The 21,863-nt window shown below is 44.4% G+C and overlaps 1 protein-coding gene across 2 annotated transcripts in view; it reads right to left on the bottom strand.

The window, feature by feature from the left end:
* Positions 1–21,863, bottom strand: part of TTC7A (tetratricopeptide repeat domain 7A) — a 287,398-nt gene that overhangs the window by 132,411 nt on the left and 133,124 nt on the right. For both annotated transcript variants that reach the window (XM_065400900.1, XM_065400899.1), the window contains exon 15: positions 21,698–21,858. In XM_065400900.1, the coding sequence (XP_065256972.1) occupies positions 21,698–21,858 (161 nt within the window). The remainder of the gene's footprint in view (positions 1–21,697; positions 21,859–21,863) is intronic.

Raw genomic sequence — 21,863 nt, 5'->3', positions numbered from 1 at the left:
CTATAGACCACCGGACCAGGAGGATGAGGTAGATGAGGCTTTCTTTGGACAATTAACTGACGTTTCCAGAACACAGGCCCAGGTTCTAATGGGGGACTTCAATCACCCTGACATCTGCTGGCACAGCAATACAGCAGTGCACAGACAATCCAGGATGTTTTTGGAGAGTGTTGGGGACAACTTCCTGGTGCAACTATTGGAGGAACCAACCAAGGGCCATTCTCCTCTTGACCCGTTTCTTACAAACAGGGGAGAATTGGTAGGGGAAGTAGAAGTGGGTGGCAACCTGGGCAGCAGTGACCATGAGATGATTGAGTTCAGGATCCTCACAAAAGGAAGAAAGGAGAGTAGCAAAATACGGACCCTGGACTTCAGAAAAGCAGACTTTGACTCCCTTAGGGAACTGATGGGCAGGACCCCCTGGGATGCTAATATGAGGGAGAAAGGAGTCCAGGAGAGCTGGCTGTATTTTAAAGAAGCCTTATTGAGGACGCAGGGACAAATCATCGTGATGTGCAGAAAGAATAACAAATATGGCAGGCGACCAGAGGTGATCCCGGCAATTACAGACCAGTAAGTCTAACGTCAGTACCAGGCAAATTAGTTGAAACAATAGTAAAGAATAAAATTGTCTGACACACAGAAGAACATAAATTGTTGGACAAAAGTCAGCATGGTTTCTGTAAAGGGAAATCATGTCTTACTAATCTATTAGAGTTCTCTGAAGGGGTCAACAAACATGTGGACAAGGGGGATCCAGTGGACATCCAGAAAGCCTTTGACAAGGTCCCTCACCAAAGACTCTTACGTAAATTAAGTTGTCATGGGATAAGAGGGAAGATCCTTTCATGGATTGAGAACTGGTTAAAAGACAGGGAACAAAGGGTAGGAATAAATGGTATACTAGTGGTGTTCCCCAAGGGTCAGTCCTAGGACCAATCCTATTCAACTTATTCATAAATGATCTGGAGAAAGGGGTAAACAGTGAGGTGGCAAAGTTTGCAGATGATACTAAACTGCTCAAGATAGTTAAGACCAAAGCAGACTGTGAAGAACTTCAAAAAGATCTCACAAAACTAAGTGATTGGACAACAAAATGGCAAATGAAATTTTATGTGGATAAATGTAAAGTAATGCACATTGGAAAAAATCACCCCAACTATGATGGGGGCTAACTTAGCTACAACTAATCAGGAAAGAGATCTTGGAGTCATCGTGGATAGTTCTCTGAAGACGTCCACCCAGTGTGCAGCAGCAGTCAAAAAAAGCAAACACGATGTTAGGAATCATTAAAAAAGGGACAGAGAATAAGACGGAGAATATCTTATTGCCTTTATATAAATCCATGGTACGCCCACATCTTGAATACTGTGTACAGATGTGGTCTCCTCATCTCAAAAAAGATATATTGGCATTAGAAAAGGTTCAGAGAAGGGCAACTAAAATTATTAGGGATTTGGAACATGAGGAGAGATTAAAGAGGCTAGGACTTTTCATCTTGGAAAAGAGGAGATTAAGGGGGGATATGTTAGAGAGATAAAATCATGAGTGGTGTGGAGAAAGTGAATAAGGAAAAGTTATTTACTTGTTCCCGTGATATAAGAACTAGGGGCCACCAAATGAAATTAATGGGCAGCAGGTTTAAAACAAATAAAAGGAAGTTCTTCTTCACACAGTGCACAGTCAACCTGTGGAACTTTTTGCCTGAGGAGGTTGTGAAGGCTAGGACTATAACACGGTTTAAAAGAGAACTAGATAAATTCATGGAGGTTAAATCCATTAATGGCTATTAGCCAGGATGGGTAAGGAATGGTGTCCCTAGCCTCTATTTGTCAGAGGGTGGAGATGGATGGCAGGAGAGAGATCACTTGGGGGGAGGGATAGCTCAGTGGCTTGAGCATTGGCCTGCTAAACCCAGGGTTGTGAGCTCAATCCTTGAGGGGGCCATTTAGGGATCTGGGGCAAAAATCTGTCTGGGGATTGGTCCTGCTTTGAGCAGGGGGTTGGACTAGATGACCTCCTGAGGTCCCTTCCAACCCTGATAGTCTATGATCATTACCTGTTAGGTTCACTCCCCCTGGGGCACCTGGCATTGGCCACTGTTGGTAGACAGGATACTGGGCTGGATGGACCTTTGGTTTGACCCAGTATGGCCGTTCTTATGACCAGCTTGGCTTAACAGTGAAATCTTCAGTAAGCTTAAACACAAAAAGGAAGCTTACAAAAAGCGGAAACTTGGACGGAGGAGTATAAAAATATTGCTAGAGCATGCAGGGGTGTAATCAGGAAGGCCAAAACACAACTGGAGTTGCAGCTAGCAAGGGATGTGAAGGATAACAAGAAGGGTTTCTACAGGTATATTAACAACAAGAAAAAGGTCAGGGAAAGTGTGGGACCCTTAATGAATGGGGGATGCAACCTAGTGACAGATGATGTGGAAAAAGCTGAAGTACTCAATGATTTTTTTGCCTCGGTCTTCAGAGACACGGTCAGCTCCCACACTGCTGTCCTGGGCAACACAGTATGGAGATGAGGTGAGCAGCCCTCAGTGGTGAAAGAACAGGTTAAGGACTATTTATAAAAGCTGGACTTGCACAAGTCCAGGGGTCCAGATCTAATGCATCAGAAGGTGCTGAGGGAATTGGCTGATGTGATTGCAGAGCCATTGGCCATTATCTTTGAAAACTCGTAGCGATCAGGGGAGGTTGCGGACGACTGGAAAAAGGCAAATATAGTGCCCATCTTTTAAAAAGGGAAGGAGAACCCAGGGAACTACAGACCAGTCAGCCTCACCTCAGTCCCTTGAAAAATCATGGAGCAGGTCCTCAAGGAATCCATTTTGAAGCACTTGGAGGAGAGGAAGCTGATCAGGAACAGTCAACATGGATTCACTAAGGGCAAGTCATGCCTGAGCAACCTGATTGCCTTCTATGATGAGATAACTGGCTCTGTGGATATGGGGAAAGCAGTGGACATGATATATCTTGACTTTAGCAAAGCTTTTGATATAGTCTCCCACAGTATTCTTGCCAGCAAGTTAAAAAAGTATGGATTGGATGAATGGACTATAAGGTGCATAGAAAGCTGGCTAGATTGTCGGGCTCAATGGGTAGTGATCAACATCTAGATGTCTAGTTGGCAGCCAGTATCAAGCGGAGTGCCACAGGGGTTGGTCCTGGGGCCGGTTTTGTTCAATATCTTTATTAATGATCTGGATGATAGGATAGATAGTGTCATCTGCAAACTTGCTGAGGGTGCAAAGCTTGGGGGAGAGGTAGATATGCTGGAGGATAGGGATAGGGTCCAGAGTGACCTAGACAAATTGGAGGATTGGTCCAAAAGAAATCTGATGAGGTTCAACAAGGAGAAATGCAGAGTCCCGCACTTAAGATGGAAGAATCCCATACACGGGCTGGGGACTGACTGGCTAAGCAGCAGTTCTGCAGAAAAGGACCTGGGGATTATAGTGGATGAGAAGCTGGATATGAGTCAGCAGTGTGCCATTGTTGCCAAGAAGGCTAACGGCATATTGGGCTGCATTAGTAGGAGCATTGCCAGCAGATCAAGGGAAGTGATTATTCCCCTCTATTCGGCACTGGTGAGGCCACATCTGGAGTATTGCATCCAGTTTTGGGCCCACGACTACAGAAAGGATGTGGACAAATTGGAGAGAATCCAGCGGAGGGCAATAAAAATGATCATGGGGCTGGGGCACATGACTTACGAGGAGAGGCTGATGGAACTGGGCTTGTTTAGTCTGCAGAAGAGAAGAGTGAGGGGGGATTTGAAGCAGCCTTCAACTACCTGAAGGGGGATTTCAAAGAGGATGGAGCTCGGTTGTTCTCAGTGGTGGCAGATAACAGAATAAGGAGCAATGGTCTCAAGTTGCAGTGGGGGAGGTCTAGGTTGGATTTTAGGAAACACTACTTCACTAGGAAGGTGGTAAAGCACTGGAATGGGTTACCTAGGGAGGTGGTGGAATCTCCATCCTTAGAGTTTTTTAAGGCCCGGCTTGACAAAGCCTTGGCTGGGATGATTTAGTTGGTGTTGGTCCTGCTTTGAGCAGGGAGTTGAACTAGATAACCTCCTGAGATCTCTTTGAACCCTAATCTTCTATGAGTCTATGATTCTATGATATTGCAGTGATGTGTGGCTCCCTTTTTACTGTGGTAGAACTCTCTGGCCCCAGTCAGCTTCAAAGTCCCAGTGTGCTAGACACTGCACGAACATATACAAGACACAGAGACTGCCCTGAGGAAAAACCAGTTTAAGAAAACCTGCTGAATAATCTGAAGCCACCATAAATGTGAAGATGTTAGCCAAGTAAGGACAGATGCATTTCCAGTGGGTTTACATTCAAGATGTCTCTGCACACTTGCATTAAGGGATTCCAATTTATCTGCTCTCTGCTGTCAGGGCACTGAGATGTTTGCTTGATGTGCTAGTATTAGCCTTCTGTCATTCTTCCAGCTGATAGTAATACATGGAGTAAAGGTCATCTGATTCATTTCCAAACCATATCAAACTCCAGCAGGTCATATTTCAAGTCACAAGCACTTTCTGGAACACAATTCCACACCATACTTCAGAAATTCTGCGCTAAAGTTTCTTTTGATGTAAATGGGAGAAACTTCACTGATGTCAATGGAGTTGCACCAATCCATGGCTTGGCAGCAGGGAATTTGGCCCTTCACCATCATCTTGGCCTTTCTTCCAGATGAAGAAAGGCCAAGATTATGGGACTTCACTAAATACAGAGGTTTATGGGAAATTTACTTGCTAACATATACAGGAGAAAGTAAAGATAAAATGAATTCCATGTGTTATCTGTTCTGTGTTGTAAAATGTAACACACTGGGGAATAAGTCGAGATATCTTTATTCATCAATACATGATACTGGTAACGTAGAAATACTATACTGCAGTCACTATTCTGACTAGTGTTTCCATTTGGCAAGCATTCCCCCCCTCTCCCATTCCTAACAGAGACTGAAATTAACATGGCTATTTCTGTTTACATGCTAGTTTGTGCACTAGCACAGGAGCGCCGCCAGCTTTTTTGCCGCCCTAGGCAGTGGAAGGTCCCGCCCCCGAAATGCTGACGACGACCGGGACGGCCGAAGATCCGGCCGCAGTGGTTGCCACCCCCCAAATGTTAGCACCTTAGGCGACCGCCTAGGTCGCCTAATGGGTTGCGCCAGCCCTGCACTAGCATTATCAATAATGGCAGAATTGTGGGAATATAATTTGACAGCCAACTATTGCTCTCTCTGGTGTTTCTGTAATAGCAAAGTACAAAGTATTTCCTAATTGCAGAGGATAACAACTTTGTGAAACACCCACTTTTGGGACTGAAATTTTCCATCCTTGATTTCTGCCCCCAGGTGAACTTTTTGGAAAGTTTGAATAAAAAAATGATTTAATCTTTTTTGAGAATGAGAAAAGTTAAAAAAATAAATAAATAAAGACGCCCACCTCTTTTTCCAATTAGGAAAACATTCTTGCAACCTCTTTTGAGCAGAAAAGGCTAAGGTTTGAAATTTGCAAATGGATATTGAAATAGCCCTTCATGAGAATCAGTGCATAGTCCTGGTCTGGAAGAAAATGATTTGGTTTGACCAAGTTATGAACACTGGAAAATCATGTACTCACTTTGCACTCAAGAGTCATTTGCTAAATGTGTTATCTGCATACCTATGTAGTTAAGGATCTGGTTTTTCAGACGTAACCAGCAACCATACCTCCCATTGCCTTCAAATGAAGCTGTGGGAGCTCAGCAACTCTAAAAATAAGCCCCCAAGTCTGTACACAAATGCTTAATTCACCATGATCTGCTCCAAAATGGTCTGGAAACTTCAAATGTTTCAGAAAACCCAGGATCATGTGGTAAGAGGGAACCTCTTCCTCCTCCTCTGACAGCTGGATTCAGGTAGCCTAAGGATATCAGTGGGGTCTGGCCAAACATTTCAGTCTGTCTCATGTATAGAGCAATGGGGATAAGAGTGGTACTACAGGGGAACTCATGGGGTTGGTTTACAATGAAACCTGCCCTGGACACGTAGCTCTCTGCTTCAGCCACAGCCTCCACAGGGCCTGTGCTTCCCAACTCTGCCTCCATTCTGATGGTCCTTTGATTCCTTTCTCCCCTCACCCAGTCTTCTTTGAGCAAGCAATTTGCCCACCCCAATCTGGGGAGCAAAGGCCAGGAAGGTAAGGGGACATCCATCCTCCTCTGTCCCGGTGACGCTTTGATCTGATGCTGGGAATAGAGAGATGGTGACCAGCACAGGAAGGAGGAGGAACTCAGCATTTAGGACTGGTTTAACTAAATGTCCAGCTGACACCCCTCCGAAATATGCCACCATGCTTCCCAACTCTCTTCTCCACGTTGGGGCAGGAGGTTGCTCACAGATGTTCCTCCTGCCCTTCATTATCCAGCTCTCTCCTCCATCTTTGGGGGCTGAGGAAATGCCTAGCAGAATGACTCAAGTGGCCTCATTCACCAGCACAAGTCCCTGTTTGGCAAGCACAACAGTACTCTTTGTGTAAATTTCTGTTCTATAGCCAAGTCACAGAGCTTCAAGCGGGCATTCTGCACACGCGCCCCAATCAATAGGCACGTATTACTTTTCAACCCATTCTGGCACCCAGCAGAACTGGTCAGGGCTCCTAAACAATCCATCCGAATATAAAGCAGAACACAATTCACCCTGCAGTTGTTCAAAACAAAATGACACTTAATAGGAGGTGGGCGGGAAAGAATTACCCCACCGAATACACTGAAAATAAACAGTGAACTAAAGCAAGCCAGCAGGAACAGAATAGCAGTATTTCACCATCGGAAGGCACTGACAGCAAATTAACAGCATAAGACAGGACTCTAGAGGAACTGGGAGTTGGGTATATGAAAATAAAATTGACATTTAGCCTGTTCAAAATATAACAGTCCTTTCCAAATTCCCTGAAACATGTCCTGGAAGGTCAGAATTTATTCTGACAGCTCAGGTTTGACTATCCAAAGAGATGTGAAAACATTTTAGTGACCAAGAGGTGAATGATAACGTAGCCAATTGCTGCTACTGTGAAGCTCTTCACTGGCTGCACTGTTGACCAGCTAATTAACAATCAGTACAGTTCACGTCACTAAATGTTAAACACAATGCATTTGGGGGGGGAGGGGAACCAAACAAACCTCACACACACAGTGGGATTCCAAAAGAGTTCTACAACAGGCCTGCACAACTCGTAAAGCGGCGAGGGCCATATTACTGCAAAGAAAACAGCTGAGGGCCGAAACCCCCCGAGCGCCGCCAACCCCCCCCCCCAGCGCCACCCACTCCCCCCCGAAACACAACACCCCCCCCACCGCGCCACCCGCCCCACGGAAACAACCCCCCCCAGCGCTGCCGAAACACCCCCCCCCCCAGTGCCACCTGCCCCGCAGAAACAAACCCTCCTTCCCCAGCGCCACCCCACCGAAACAGCAGTATTAACCTCGGTAATTTGTTATAGAAGGCCCCTAAGGTAGTATAATTAAGGTAAAAGAAAAATGTCTTTTTGCTAGAAGTAGAATAAGATCTTCCCCCCACTTTGTAATCAATTGCCCTGTTGAATGAATGAGGTGTGAATGAGGAAGGCAGGCACCTCCAGACAGCTGCAACCCTTGGAGAGGGCAGGGCCGGCTCTAGGATTTTTGCCGCCCCAAGCAAAAAAATGTTTGCCCGCCCCCCCCTTTTTTTCGTGCCCCTCTGCCCCCGGCCCCACCCCAACTCCACCCCTTCTGAACCCCTTCCCCAAATCCCCAGCCCCGCCTCCTTCCCTGGCGTGCCGCATTTCCCCCCCACCATTACTTCCTGCGGGCCCCCCGCGACCTTCCGCTCTAGCTCACCTCCGCTCCGCTCTGCCTGCTCCCCCGGGTGTGCTGCCGCTCCACTTCTCCCCCCTCCCTCTCAGGCGAGGGAGGGGGGAGAAGCGGAGCAGCGGCGTGTTCAGGGGAGCAGGCGGAGTGGAGGTGAGTTAGGGTGGTGGGGCGCAGGAAGTAACGGGGGGTAGAGGAACTGCTCCTTGGTCCAGCTCACCTCCGCTCCACCACCGCCACCTCCCCCGAGCGCCCGCCGCTCGGCTTCTCATCCCTTCCTCCCTCCCAGCCTTGCTGCGCGAAATAGCGGGTTTGCGCGCGGCAAGCCTGGGAGGGAGGGGGGAGAAGCAAGGGCGGCGCGTTCAGGGGAGCAGGCGGAGCAGAGGTGAGCTAGGGTGGGGGGGGGCGCAGGAAGTAATGGGGGGGTAGAGGAACCATTCCCCGCTCCAGCTCACCTCCACTCCACCACTGCCGCCTCCCATGAGCGCCTGCCGCTCGGCTTGTCCTCCCTCCCAGCCTTGCTGCGTGAAACAGCTGTTTCGCGCGCAGCAAGCCTGGGAGGGAGGGGGGAGAAGTGGAATGGCGGCGCGCTCAGGAGGGCAGGTGGAGGCGGAGCGGAGGCGAGCTGGGGCGGCGAGGGCACTTTTTCCCCATGCCCCGGAATCGGCGCCTATGATGGCTGGTGCCAGAATGCCGCCCCTAGAAATGTGCCACCCCAAGCACCTGCTTGTTTTGCTGGTGCCTGGAGCTGGCCCTGGGAGAGGGGATGGGAGCCAGACCAGATCAGTAGAACAGGTCAGCCACTGATTCGCCGCTCACCTCCTCAGCCCCCCTCCTTCACCTGCCGCTCGCCTACTCACTCCCCCATGGGCCGCACAATGAGCCCACCTACTCAACCCCCGCGGGGCGCACAGTGAGCCCATGCGGGCCGCATGCGGCCCCCAGGCCGCATGTTGTGCAGGCCTGTTCTACAAGATATGAATACAAAATATTAGAAGCCAAGCTACTGACATTCCCTTAGGGGATGGTCTGACCCAGTATGGCCATCCTTATGGGAATTTCTGTACCTCCACTCAAATAAATTACCTCTAGGTGCAGTATTACTATGGTTAATAATTGTCCCCTTTTGACAAGGCCTGTCCCTGGATTTTGAAATTTAAAAAAGGGGGTGGAGAGGGAAATCCTTTGTCATTTGGGGAGCCTACATCACTACTACTATGTCTAACCAGGCATCAAGAAGTACTGTCCTTCCCCAAAGGCCTCTGGTGGCCTACTGCACCATCCATCCACTCCGGAGGAAGCAGCTGAGAACTTCTATACTTTTAAAATAAAATATTTCAGGCCACAGTTGAGATGCAAAATGTAACAAACACTCTAGCTAAGTTCTGGGAGAATGATGTGGATGTTCGGTTTCTTTTACACTATAAGTTTCCGCTGCAGGTGTCATCCCTGACCAATTTTAAATTCTTTTGATAAAATTTATTATATTTGAAGCCTGCTCCAGTGGCTGCATAGGAATTGCAATCCATCCCCTCCTGAGTACCTTGGACACACGCTAGCACACCAGCCCAACAGGAACTTGAGGGTGACTCTGGATGCCAAGTAACATGTGAAGTAACATGAGCTCTCCCATTCCCCCTCCCCCCAAGTTTGTGGGGAAAAACCTGACATGTTTTGAAAAACCAGGTATCCCTACTCCCAAATGGGCCCCTGAACTAAATTTATGCTGTGTAATGCACAAATGAAAATTACTTGAAATCAAAACACAGAGACTCAAGCCAGTAACTCAGACATTCAAAAAGGTAGAAATTGGGGTGTTTTCCAAGAAGTGGGGTCATGCAGTATAATCCAGCTATATGGACACAGAGAAATTTGCAGCATCCCTTTAGGTATTGTGTCATTTCAGCATTATTAATTTCAGTTAAACCGTGATTCAAAACCAATGGGAAGGACAGCTAGACAGGAAGTCTGCATCACTTACGTTAATCCTATGGAAGACTGGAACAAAATATGAATGACAGGGCCGGTCTTAGGTACGGGCAAACGGGGTGAAAGTCCGGGGGGGCCGTTGTAAACGGTGCCTGCAGAGCAGGATTGCTCCTCCCCCCACTGCTCTGCTGCCATCTGCAGCCACATTGCTCCTGCCCCCTGCCTTGGAGCCGCCCTTGGCCAGCAGCTCCCAGGAGCCTCCTGTTTGCTGTGCAGGGGGCGGGGGGAGAGAGGGTGGAGGGAGCGCTGATGTCAGAATGTCCTCCATCCCCTGCCCATGTACCCCATCTCTGCAGAGCGGGAGAGGAGAGGGGAATAGGGTTGCCAACCCTCCAGGATTGTCCGGGAGTCTCCAGGAATTAAAGATTAATCTTTAATTAAAGATAATGTCATGCAATGAAACCTCCAGGAATTCAGCCAAACAAAGTTGGTAACCCTTGGGGAGACAGTGCTCAGAAGCGAGATGGAGGAGTTGCTGGCGGCTGCTGCGGTCTGAATGAGCCTTCAGACTGGTGAGTGCTGCTGTGCTTAAAGGGACAGCGTGCTGTCTGTCACACACTCCCCCAGTACACACACACACGGTCTCTGACAAACATACACTCTGTTTCACACACACACACACACACACACACACACACACACACACACACACACACACTATCTTTCACATTCACCTCCCACCACATACTTGTATTTTGTTGGTTACTTCTTGATACAGAGAATATATGTTCATTGCAAGAAGTAATTTTATTCGTTCAAAGTGTTATTTTAGTTTTTTGACTCATCTGTGTATTTCATAATTTTATTTCTCTCTCATGCTTAAATTTAATTCTTTGAGTAGGGAGTTCTAAAATGCCTAACTTGTCCTGGCTGGAGTAACTAATTATCATATTATGCTTTGTCATTCATTATTTAAAGTGGTACAATCAAATAATAGTATCCTTCTAGAATGTAACTTTAGCTTGTACTAACCTTAGCAGTGCCAGTTTAAAAAATATTAGCAAAAAACACATAACTTTAGACACTGGGCAGATGAAGGTTGCTTATTTTCAAATTCCATTTTTAGTTATAACTGTAAAATAACTTAAAATTTGCATGAAAATAAATGCAGTTCCAACTAAGACACCAATAGCAATGATGGAATCAAATGTTAGTGAGTTACATACATGATTGTGATCGGTAAACATAAATGCCAAAATAATTAGAAAAATAAATTCCCTTTCTTAATAAAAGAGAAAAAACCCTTAATCACGTATGTTAAAATTAAGTACGTTTTTAGTGGAGTGAAAAACAATTGACTAAAATAGAGTAGATAATGGCAATTACACAGAGTGTGTCTGTTAGAGAAGTAAGCAGATTTTATTTATCTCTACTAAAGACAGTGTACAAAGTATCAAACGTGTGTTTCTGATATCTGTGTTAAAGCTCCAGAACTGATACCTCAAGGCTTGGGATTGGGAATATCTTGCTGTATTATCTCCTGATTGTTCTAAATTTACATATAAACTTTAAAGGTGGCTTTAGTTGGAGTTTATATATTTTTTTTCTTTCTTCATCTAACAATTAGATACAGTGGTCCTGTCAGCTAATTCCTAAGTTTTTAATCTACAAAAAACCCTAGAGTTTTCAGGTGCCTAAGTAGTTCCTGGAATCATGGTTAAAGTTTCCTCCCACTCCTCAAAATCTGAAATGGTGCCCCGTGAGCCAGGAGTGGCCAGAGGGCTGCAGAAGGGCCGTGGGCTCTGGCAAGATGCAGCCCCTGTGTGACAGCATGAAGCCTGCCATGAGCCATATGCTGAGCACCAGGCACCACAACCCACAGCAGCAGTGCAGAAGTAAGGGTGGCACTACACCATATACTGTGCCACCCGCACTTCCGCGCTGCTGCTGGCGGTGGCATTGCCTTCAGAGCTGGGCGCCCGGCCAGCACCCATCAGTATCAGGTCGCCCTGCCAGTGCTTAATTTGTGCCAGGGCTGAGCACTGACATCTCTTTCAATACAAATTAAACACTGGGGAAAACAGCGGGGCCCAGAGGTGATGGGGTGGGGAAAGCCCAGGGAGCCACGGGGGCCAGAGGTGATTGGGGGGGTGGGGGGGCACCAAAATATGAGTTTGCCCAGGGTACCATTTCCCCTAAGGCCGGCCCTGCTTTAACTATACAGGGCAACTTAATGTTGATTTATTATAGCACTAAACAGAAACTATTACACTATATGTATTTACAGTAAAAAAAAGTTGCATTGTATTAGGGTTCAATCTTAGGACTGCTGTAAAATTGTTAACTAGTGTTGTACTCCTATAGGCTGTATTTTATCAATACTTTAGCAAGTAAAAATATTAAACTTCTTGAATAACATGGTTATATTAACAGTAAGAAAACTCTGCTAAATATACCTTGCATTTTTAGATAACTGTACAGGCAGGGTATTTTTGCACATAAAAAGTATGACGCAATTTCACTGTGAGGTTCTATCAGATTGTATTGATGTCATTACAAATGTTTGCTAATACCTAATTTTGCTTTGGTGGTTGATTTCCCCCTCCCCCCCTTCATTTGTTTTATTTATGGCTAGGAGCTCTTGCATAAAAATAGAATCTGTGTTTTTAAGAGTTCACCTATGTCTTTTGCTTCTCTGTCACCTGAAGTCATAGTTTCTGAGACCTCACAGTCACTTCCACAGCAACCAGTTCTGATGTAACAGGAGAGGGAATTAAGAATTGAGGTGGTGAATATTTATTACTGTTACAACAGGAGGCAGGATGAGGGTATGTCATAATTACTTATGAGATCTTTGGGACAAGGCAAAGTGTCTTCACATGCATTTGCACAATACCTACCAAAATGAAGCTCCGATCCCCACTGGGGCTCCCTGACCATAACAAAAAAACTAAATCATCATCCTCATTTAAATAATTGTCTAAGCCAAAGAAATGCCAAAAGTGGGGAAATGCATCAAAAACCCTGAAAAGTACATTGTATTTTTATAATTCTTTCAGCTTTAATAACCTGTATTATTAGCATCGTAAGTAAGGAGACTGGCTTAATGCATATTTCAAGTTGACAGTATTCTTTTAAATAGTTTATTCCCCGTATATAAATGACATAAATCATTCATACTATTTCCAGAATATACTGATGGTTAATGACAATGTTAATTTTTTTAAAGTTAATTTTATTAAAATAATAATCAATCCTAATATGCCCCTAATAGGCTGGCTAAACAGGATGATCCAACATGAAGGCCTTGCATATTCTGATTTTCACCAACAACTAAATTTGCACGGTCAGGATGAGGAGAAAATATTCAAAACTATATCCACACAGAAATTGGTTTGTCTCACTCAAGTGTATTTCACAAGCATGATACATTTTTGTGCCCTTGTACCCACACTATACATATAGTACAGTTATATCTTTCCATGTATGAAAACTTACTTTTGTTACTCTATTGCCAGCTATGTAGTTAATACATTAAAAAATCAAAACAATCTGCAGGTCACCTACAACTGCTATGTAGAAAACATGCCACTATAATGAGCCAGTTTGTAGAAACTTCCCTTAGCAGTTTTCACATTCTATTTATAAATGTATCTAGTATGTTCAAGTGCTGAGGCTTTAAAGTTCTTTCAGCCCCGCCTTGACTCTTCAGGACTTGCATCTGGAGGAATCAAAAAATGCAGTACAATAATGTGAAAACTGTAGCAAACTGTTTCATCACCAGGACCAGGCTCAAGTTGTCCCAGTGCTTTATTGTGCCTGGGGAATGACAAATTGTAGCCATACAAATATAATGATCTGATGTTCTAAGGCCTTGTCTACACACAAAACGTGTACCATTTTAACTATGCTGGTATAGTTAAAGTGGTACAATACCCCTAGAGTGGACACAGTCCTACCAGTAGAAAGGTGTTTTATACTGGTCACACAGGAAGCAGAATAAGATATACCAGAATAAGGCATCTTTGTACACGCATTACTGCATCCACACTCGGGGTTGTATCAATATAACTGTAACAGTAAAATAAAATAAATAAATAATAATCACAGCACAATCGACACTGTTACCAACACACCAAAACTGTGTGCAGACCTAGCCTAAGCCATGAGTTTATGATCTAGCTGATTCATTTTATTTCAGGGATAATTATCCCTCAGCCTATGTCTACGCTACAGAGCCTACACTGGCATAGCTATGCCTGCACAGCCCCCAGTATAGACACAGCCTACATCAATAGGAGTTTTTCTGCCCATATAGGAACACTACCTCCCCAAACAATATTAGCTATGCTGACAGAAGCACTTTTCTGATGGAATAGCTACATTGACTCTGGGGGTTAAGCCAGCACAGCTATGCAGCTAGGAAGTGTGATTTTTTTCACTCCCCTGACAGATTATCTATGCCAATATAGGTGTTAAGTGTAGATCACGCCTCAGTCACTGTGATGGTCTAGAACCAAAGGAATACTTCTACCTATTGTACTCAGCAGTATGAACACAGTTGGCAACCAACACCCACAATATTATTGCCCAGACCAGTCATGAATTTTGTTTTCAATGCACGTGTATCAAAAAAATCAAACCAATGAAGCACATCTGACTTTGCATCTGCAAACACCCCTTTTATGCCACCTCCTCTGTAGTAAGAAATAACACCCGAGGAATGAAATTACCTAAATAATATAGAGTAGCTGTTCCCTCAATTATAGTCTGGACCAGACCACGGCAAATAAATCTCACCAGAGGATTATAAGAGAGGTTCTTAATAAAATTAATGTAGTGGTGGGGAAGCCAAGGGCATTTGCTGTCATCAAACCACCTCTAATCTAGTACAGTGTTTCATATTTTGAAGGCTAGCTGTGGTAAGCCCCAAACCACTTTATTATTATCCTTTATGTCAGAAGAACAGTCACATGACTGCTGCCACAATACAAATGATTTCCCATGCAAAACACACTTCCTTCTTGTTGTTAGTCTCCAAGATATACATTAGATGCTTCCTGGCCTGCTTAGATATTTGCATTAAGTACACAGTAACTATTTCTGCAAAGACAAAAAAAAAATTAAACCAAAACTATTGAAATTGATAGTTGCTTTGATATGAAATTTTAGAAAGCGAATGTAGAGCTACAATTCCCAACATGCTTCCGCCAGCAATTACTTGATAGAGCTGAGCAAATATTGGGGAACCCAGTACTTGATACATTTAATTCAAAACTGTTGTGAATACAACTGGTTTTTCAGACCTGGTAAGAGCCCTTTTTGCACAGGAGGAATCATAGAATCTCAGGGTTGGAAGGGACCTCAGGAGGTCATCTAGTCCAACCCCCTGCTCAAAGCAGGACTAATCCCCAACTAAATCATCCCAGCCAGGGCTTTGTCAAGCCTGACCTTAAAAACTTCTAAGAAAGGAGATTCCACCACCTCCCTAGATAACCCATTCCAGTGCTTCACCACCCTCCTAATGAAAAAGTTTTTCCTAATATCCAACCTAAACCTCCCCCACTGCAACTTGAGATCATTACTTCTTGTTCTACCATCTGCTACCACTGAGAACAGTCTAGATCCATCCTCTTTGGAACCCCCTGTGACGGGTTGGATCACAGAAACCCCCCTGGGAGCTGCCACCCGATGTGCCAAGACTACCCCTGTTCCTGTTTTCCCTGCCAGCTCAGTACTCCAGCACACTGTCTTGCTGAACCAGACACTCCCATCTGCTTCAACAAAGACCCAGAGTCTGAATTACTTGCCCCAAAGCTGAAGGTTTGCCTGAAAACTGCTCACAGAAGTGTGCTTGTCTTTAACACCCAGATGCCCAACTCCCCATGGGGTCTGAACCCAAATAAATCCGTTTTACGATTTATAAATTGTTCGCCCTCTATAACACTGATAGAGAGATATGCACAGTTGTTTGCTCCCCCAGGTATTAATACATACTCTGAGTTAATTAATAAGTAAAAAGTGATTTTATTAAATACAGAAAGTAGGATTTAACTGGTTCCAAGTAGTAACAGACAGAACAAAGTAAGTTACCAAGCAAAATAAAAGAAAATGCGCAAATCTATGTCTAAACAAACTAAATACAGATAAGATCCTCACCAGTTCCAGAATGCTCCCTTTTACAGGCTAATCTCCTTTTAGCCTGGGTCCAGCAATCACTCACATCCCCTGTAGTTACTGTCCTTTGTTCCAGTTTCCTTCAAGTATCCTGGGGGGGATAGAGAGGCTCCTTCTTTAGCCAGCTGAAGACAAAATGGAGGGGTCTCCCAGGGGTTTAATTAGACTTTCTCTTGTGGGTGGAGACCCCCTCCTCACCCTGTGTAGAATCCAGTCACAAAATGGAGATTCGGAATCACATGGACAAGTCACATGCCCATGCATGACTCAGGTCTTGCAGGTAGCAGCCATTACCCACATGCTACCTTGAACATCCTCAGGTAGACTTCTTATGTGGATTGGAGTCTTCCAAGCTCTTTTGTCTGTTAAGTGCTTCCTGATTGAACACTTAATTTGCACATTCCTTTCCCAAGAAGTGACCAAATGTTCTAATTAAGGCTACTTAGAAATCACGCAATTATACCGCCAATGTTCATAACTTTGAACACACAAATGGTGCCTGCATACAACTAGGATGAACATAACCAGTAGATCATAACCTTTACATAGATATGTTACATGGCATATGTAGCAAAACCCTATTCCAGTTATATCATACAAACATTTATGAGCACCCCCCGATAAAGCCTTATGGGGTACACTGTTACACCCCCTTTCAGGTAGTTGAAAGCAGCTATCAAATCCCCCCTCATTCTTCTCTTCTGCAAACTAAATAATCCCAGTTAGCTCAGCCTCTCCTCATAAATCATGTGCTCCAGCCCCTTATTCATTTTTGTTGCCCTCTCCTGGACTCTTTCCAATTTTTCCACATCCTTCTTGTAGTGTGGGGCCCAAAACTGGACACAGTACTGCAGATGAGGCCTCACCAATGCTGCATAGAGGAAAATGATCACGTCCCTCAATCTACTGGCAACACTCCTACTTATACAGCCCAAAATGCCGTTAGCCTTCTTGGCAACAAGGGCACACTGTTGACTCATATCCAGCTTCTCGTCCATTGTAACCCCTAGGTCCTTTTCTGCAGAAGTGCTGCTGAGCCACTCGGTCCCTAGTCTGTAGCAGTGCATGGGATTCTTCCATCCTAAGTGCAGGACTCTGCACTTGTCCTTGTTGAACCTCATCAGATTTCTTTTGGCCCAATCCTCTAAATTGTCTAGGTCCCTCTGTATCCTATCCCTACCCTCCAGCGTATCTACCACTCCTCCCAGTTTAGTGTCATCTGCAATCTTGCTGAGGGTGCAATCCATGCCATCTTCCAGATCATTAATGAAGATATTGAACAAAACCAGCCACAGAACTGACCCTTTGGGCACTCCGCTTGATACTAGCTGCCAACTAGACATGGAGCCATTGATCACTACCTGTTGAGCCCGATGATCTAGCCAGCTTTCTATCCACCTTATAGTCCATTCATCTAGCCCATACTTCTGTAACTTGCTGGCAAGAATACTGTGGGAGACCGTATCAAAAGCTTTGCTAAAGTCAAGGAATAGCACGTCCAATGCTTTCCCCTCATCCACAGAGCCAGTTATCTCGTCATAGAAGGCAATTAGGTTAGTCAGGCATGACTTGCCCTTGATGAATCCATGCTGACTGTTCTTGATCACTTTCCTCTCCTCAAAGTACTTCAAAATTGATTCCTTGAGGACCTGCTCCATGATTTTTCCAGGGACTGAAGTGAGGCTGACTGGCCTGGAGTTCCCCGGATCTTCCTCCTTCCCTTTTTTAAAGATGGGCACTACATTCGCCTTTTTCCAGTCATCCGGGACCTCCCCCTGAACGCCATGAGTTTTCAAAGATAATGGCCAATCGCTCTGTGATCACATCTGCCAACTCCTTTAGCACCCTCGGATGCAGCGCATCCGGCCCCATGGACTTGTGCTCGTCCAGCTTTTCTAAATAGTCCTGCACCACTTCTTTCTTCACATACTGTGCTGCCCAGTGCAGTAGTCTGGGAGCTGACCTTGTTCGTGAAGACAAAGGCAAAAAAAGCATTGAGTATATTAGCTTTTTCCACATCCTCTATCACTAGGTTGCCTCCCTCATTCAGTAAGGGGCCCACACTTTCCTTGACCTTCTTCTTGTTGCTAAAGAAAGAAACCCGAAGAAACCCTTCTTGTTACTCTTAACATCCCTTGCTAGCTGCAACTCCAAGTGTGACTTGACCTTTCTGACTTCTTCCACTTCTTGTAAGCTTCTTTTTTGTGTTTAAGATCATCAAGGATTTCACTGTTAAGCCAAGCTGGTCACCTGCCATATTTACCATTCTTTCTACACATCGGGATGGTTTGTTCCTGCAGCCTCAATAAAGATTCTTTAAAATACAGCCAGCTCTCCTGGACTCCTTTCCCCCTCATGTTATTCTCCCAGGGGATCCTGCCCATCAGTTCCCTGAGGGAGTCAAAGTCTGCTTTTCTGAAGTCCAGGGTCCGTATTCTGCTGCTCTTCTTTCTTCCTTGTGTCAGGATCCTGAACTCGACCATCTCATGGTCACTGCTTCCCAGGTTCCTATCCACTTTTGCTTCTCCTATTAATTCTTCCCTGTTTGTGAGCAGGGAAGACTGCATGGGGCCCAGAATTTGTAGGCCTCATAAACATAGGCCCCTCTTCCCACACCAAAACATATGGAGTATTCTCTCACCCCTTAAGTCCTAACCATGACCTTTTCACAGGTCCAGGACTCCCTAAAAGGGTTAGTGGGGCTGTTCCATTCCATATTTCTAGCCAGGTATGCCCAGGATAATGATAAATACCTTACTAGTGATTATTTTTTTTAAATGTTCTATGTATATGAAAACAATCAGTATAAAATTGAAGAGCAGGAAGCAGCTACACACACAGCCTAATTACATACGTCAAGGTAGGAAAATCAGAGCGCAGCCAGAGACACAGGAAACAGCAGGAAATTTCCATAGTTCTTGTTAGGTAACTCCTTTATTTTTTATGTATTATTCATTCTTTTTGTTTAGTGTATATACTGAGGTAATACTTACACTTCGTCATATCCAGAGCTCCAGGGATATCCTGTGTCTCTTAATGATGGTTTGATTTTACTTTCTTGAGACATGCCACCAGATTGTTTCCTACTGGATTCATCCATCATTAAAAAGGCAGCTCCAAGGCATTACAGAGCTGCCCAGTTCATAACAATGAAAATTTGGAAATATTTTCAGGTGTTTTTAATGCCAATCTTTTTGTTTAACTTTGCATATTACTCCGTAGTCATCCCGAACAGTAGTATAAAAAAATCACTAGTTTTCTTTGAAGTCAATTGCAACTAGAGATCTACACTACAATTTGGTCTCACTCTTTGGATAATATTTACAAAGCAATAAAGCCTGTCTGGATATAATCTGTTTCTTTAACCTCTAGAAAAGTTAGGAACAGTCCAAATGGAAGGTTTTCTTTCTATATGATTGCTTTGGTGTATAACCCAAGTCTTCGATGGGATACATTATTCTTCTAGCAGATACAACTGGGATACTCTATTCATCTGTCAGTCTTTCACAGTTCCAGCTACTTCATCAGAGGATTGTAAACACGAAAGATCAATACTTCAGCTCCTGTGCTGCTGCGGATGTCAGAGCTGTAAATATGGTGCGATCTTTCGATTTGCCACAGGAGCGTCAATTCCTTCCATTTCCATGCGCTAGATTTCACCTAAACCAGTTATTAGCAACTTTTTTATGTTGAAGCCCCTCCTCATTCACCTTGGGATGCAGTGGCAGATGGACACCCCCGTTCCCTTGCACCATGTCCAACATAGTTGCCATGGTCTCTCCTTTCTCTGTTCTTTTTCTTTCTGGCATCTCCCTTTCTCACCTCTTCCCTCCCGCCTGGCTTGTCTCTTTCTCTTTTGTATATTTCCCCCCCTTTTTCTTCTTATACTTTGTTCTCTTTGCTGGCTCTTCTCCTACCCCCTTCTGGTGGTTCTGTTACCCCTCTCCATTCCCTCACTTTACCAGATAGCTACATGTTGCTTGGGGTGGGAGCATCCAGTGGTGCCAACAAAGCTGGGGGAGCCAGAGCAGCAGAGAAGAGAAGCCAGGCATTAAGCCTGCACCCTTGTACGTGAGACCTATTCTCACAGCCAGCTACATTAAGGCTCAACAGACGCAGGGAGTGAAGGGGGAGCTGCTTTTAAGAAGTCATGTGACAGTGTGTTTGTAGTGGGGATGGGTCTGAGGCCCTGCAGCTTTCACTATCCACTCTCCATTAATACATACTGCCTTCCCCCCCCCCCCATCCAAACTAATGTGGCACTTATGGGGGCCTGCCCCTCTACACTGAGCCAGGGAGTCTCAGAAGGGTAGGAGAACATACTATTCTCATGCTTCAGAGTAATTTGTTTGCTTCAGAGGTCACAAAGGAATTTTCCCCTCATATTTAGCATTATACAGCTGGCCAGGTGCATCATGTTTTGTTTGGTTTCTTTGCCTTCCTGTGAAGTGTAAGTCATTGGACACTGGTGGAGGTAGAATACAGGATTAGATGAAGCAGTTGTCTGATCTGATATGGCAAATCCTCTGTTCCTAACAAAAATGGATAGCGTAGTCTTTGCTGCAGTCTTAATCTTAGCTACCGTCTAGTGTTCATAGTCCCCTAGGAACAATTGACTTCTGTCTGTAGAGGTATGAGGACTTTATTATGACAACTATCTTAAAAAACATGATATACCACGATAGCCACTACAGTATTTCCCTGCTCAACCATACATATGTGAATGTATTGAACAGGTGTTGGTAGAAGGAATTAACTTTAATAACAAAAATTATAATGTTCACTTTCTCTATCACACAGTGTGCACAGAAGGCTACAACTCCGGACATGTGTTGAGTAGCTTCAAGAATGAGGCAAGGATATTAATGTCCATTGCAAAAGGCAGTAATTGATAAAACACCCAAGCTATATAAAACCCCCCAGAGAAATACAGGCAAGCTCTGAATGGAGCAAGATATTGAACCAGCCCCTACCTCTACCAAAAAATGGCATGGTATCTTTAATGACAACACCTCCGTTTTTAAGATCTCATCTGAAACGCCAGGACATAATAAACTGCAAGGAACTCAACTTGTCTCCCTCAGAAGGATGAAAGGCTGAATCAACGGTGGTGCAATTTGAACCTATGACTCCAAGTAGTCTCTGTTATTTCAAACTTGGGTCTTAGACAGCCAAGCCATTCCCTCCAGCTGTACATTGTAATACATGACCTTCTTTCTTCCCAAACTAGACTATTCCCACAAATCAGGTCATACAAAAGTATCAAAGAAATGGTGAAAGTCTGAAGAATTATCAACAGCCTAAAATTAGTTTCCCTTTAACCAGGAAGTTCTTCAAAATATCAAACTATTTGAGAGGGGGTAATTTTATATTTGTCTCATGCTCATTCGACATTTATATTAAAAAAAGCATATGAAAAAGTACAGATAGTCACATGTAAGACAAATTATACAAAGACAAATACATCAAATAAACCCTGATTTACCCATTACATAATTAATCTATCAGAAAGGCTCTTGAGACAGTACACAGAATCATACATTGAGCCTAATGTTTCACATTTACTCCAGTTTTATACCAGTGTAATTGCAATGGAGTTCAACTGGTGTAAAACTAGAGTAATGCTGGGAATCAGGCCCTTGTGTAAGAATGAGGGATCTGGTAGGCAGATGTGATCTCATGGCTGGAGATACCAAACCATTTTAGACAATACATGCAAGAAACATCACTTACCTAAAGCTCTCTGGGTACTCAGCGAGAGCCATGTTGATGACATCGAGTGCATGCTGATAGTGCTTTTGGGCTGAAAAAAGGAGAGCCAGTAGATGAAGTGAATTCATATCATCTTTGCACAGTTTCAGTGCTTCCTGAAGGTGTTCTATAGCATCAGAAATCTGAA

This window comes from Emys orbicularis, chromosome 3, assembly GCF_028017835.1.
Source record: "Emys orbicularis isolate rEmyOrb1 chromosome 3, rEmyOrb1.hap1, whole genome shotgun sequence".
NCBI classification, from domain to species: Eukaryota; Metazoa; Chordata; order Testudines; family Emydidae; genus Emys; species Emys orbicularis.
Note: the sequence above shows the minus strand (reverse complement) of the source record. Positions and strands in the feature narration are given on the sequence as shown.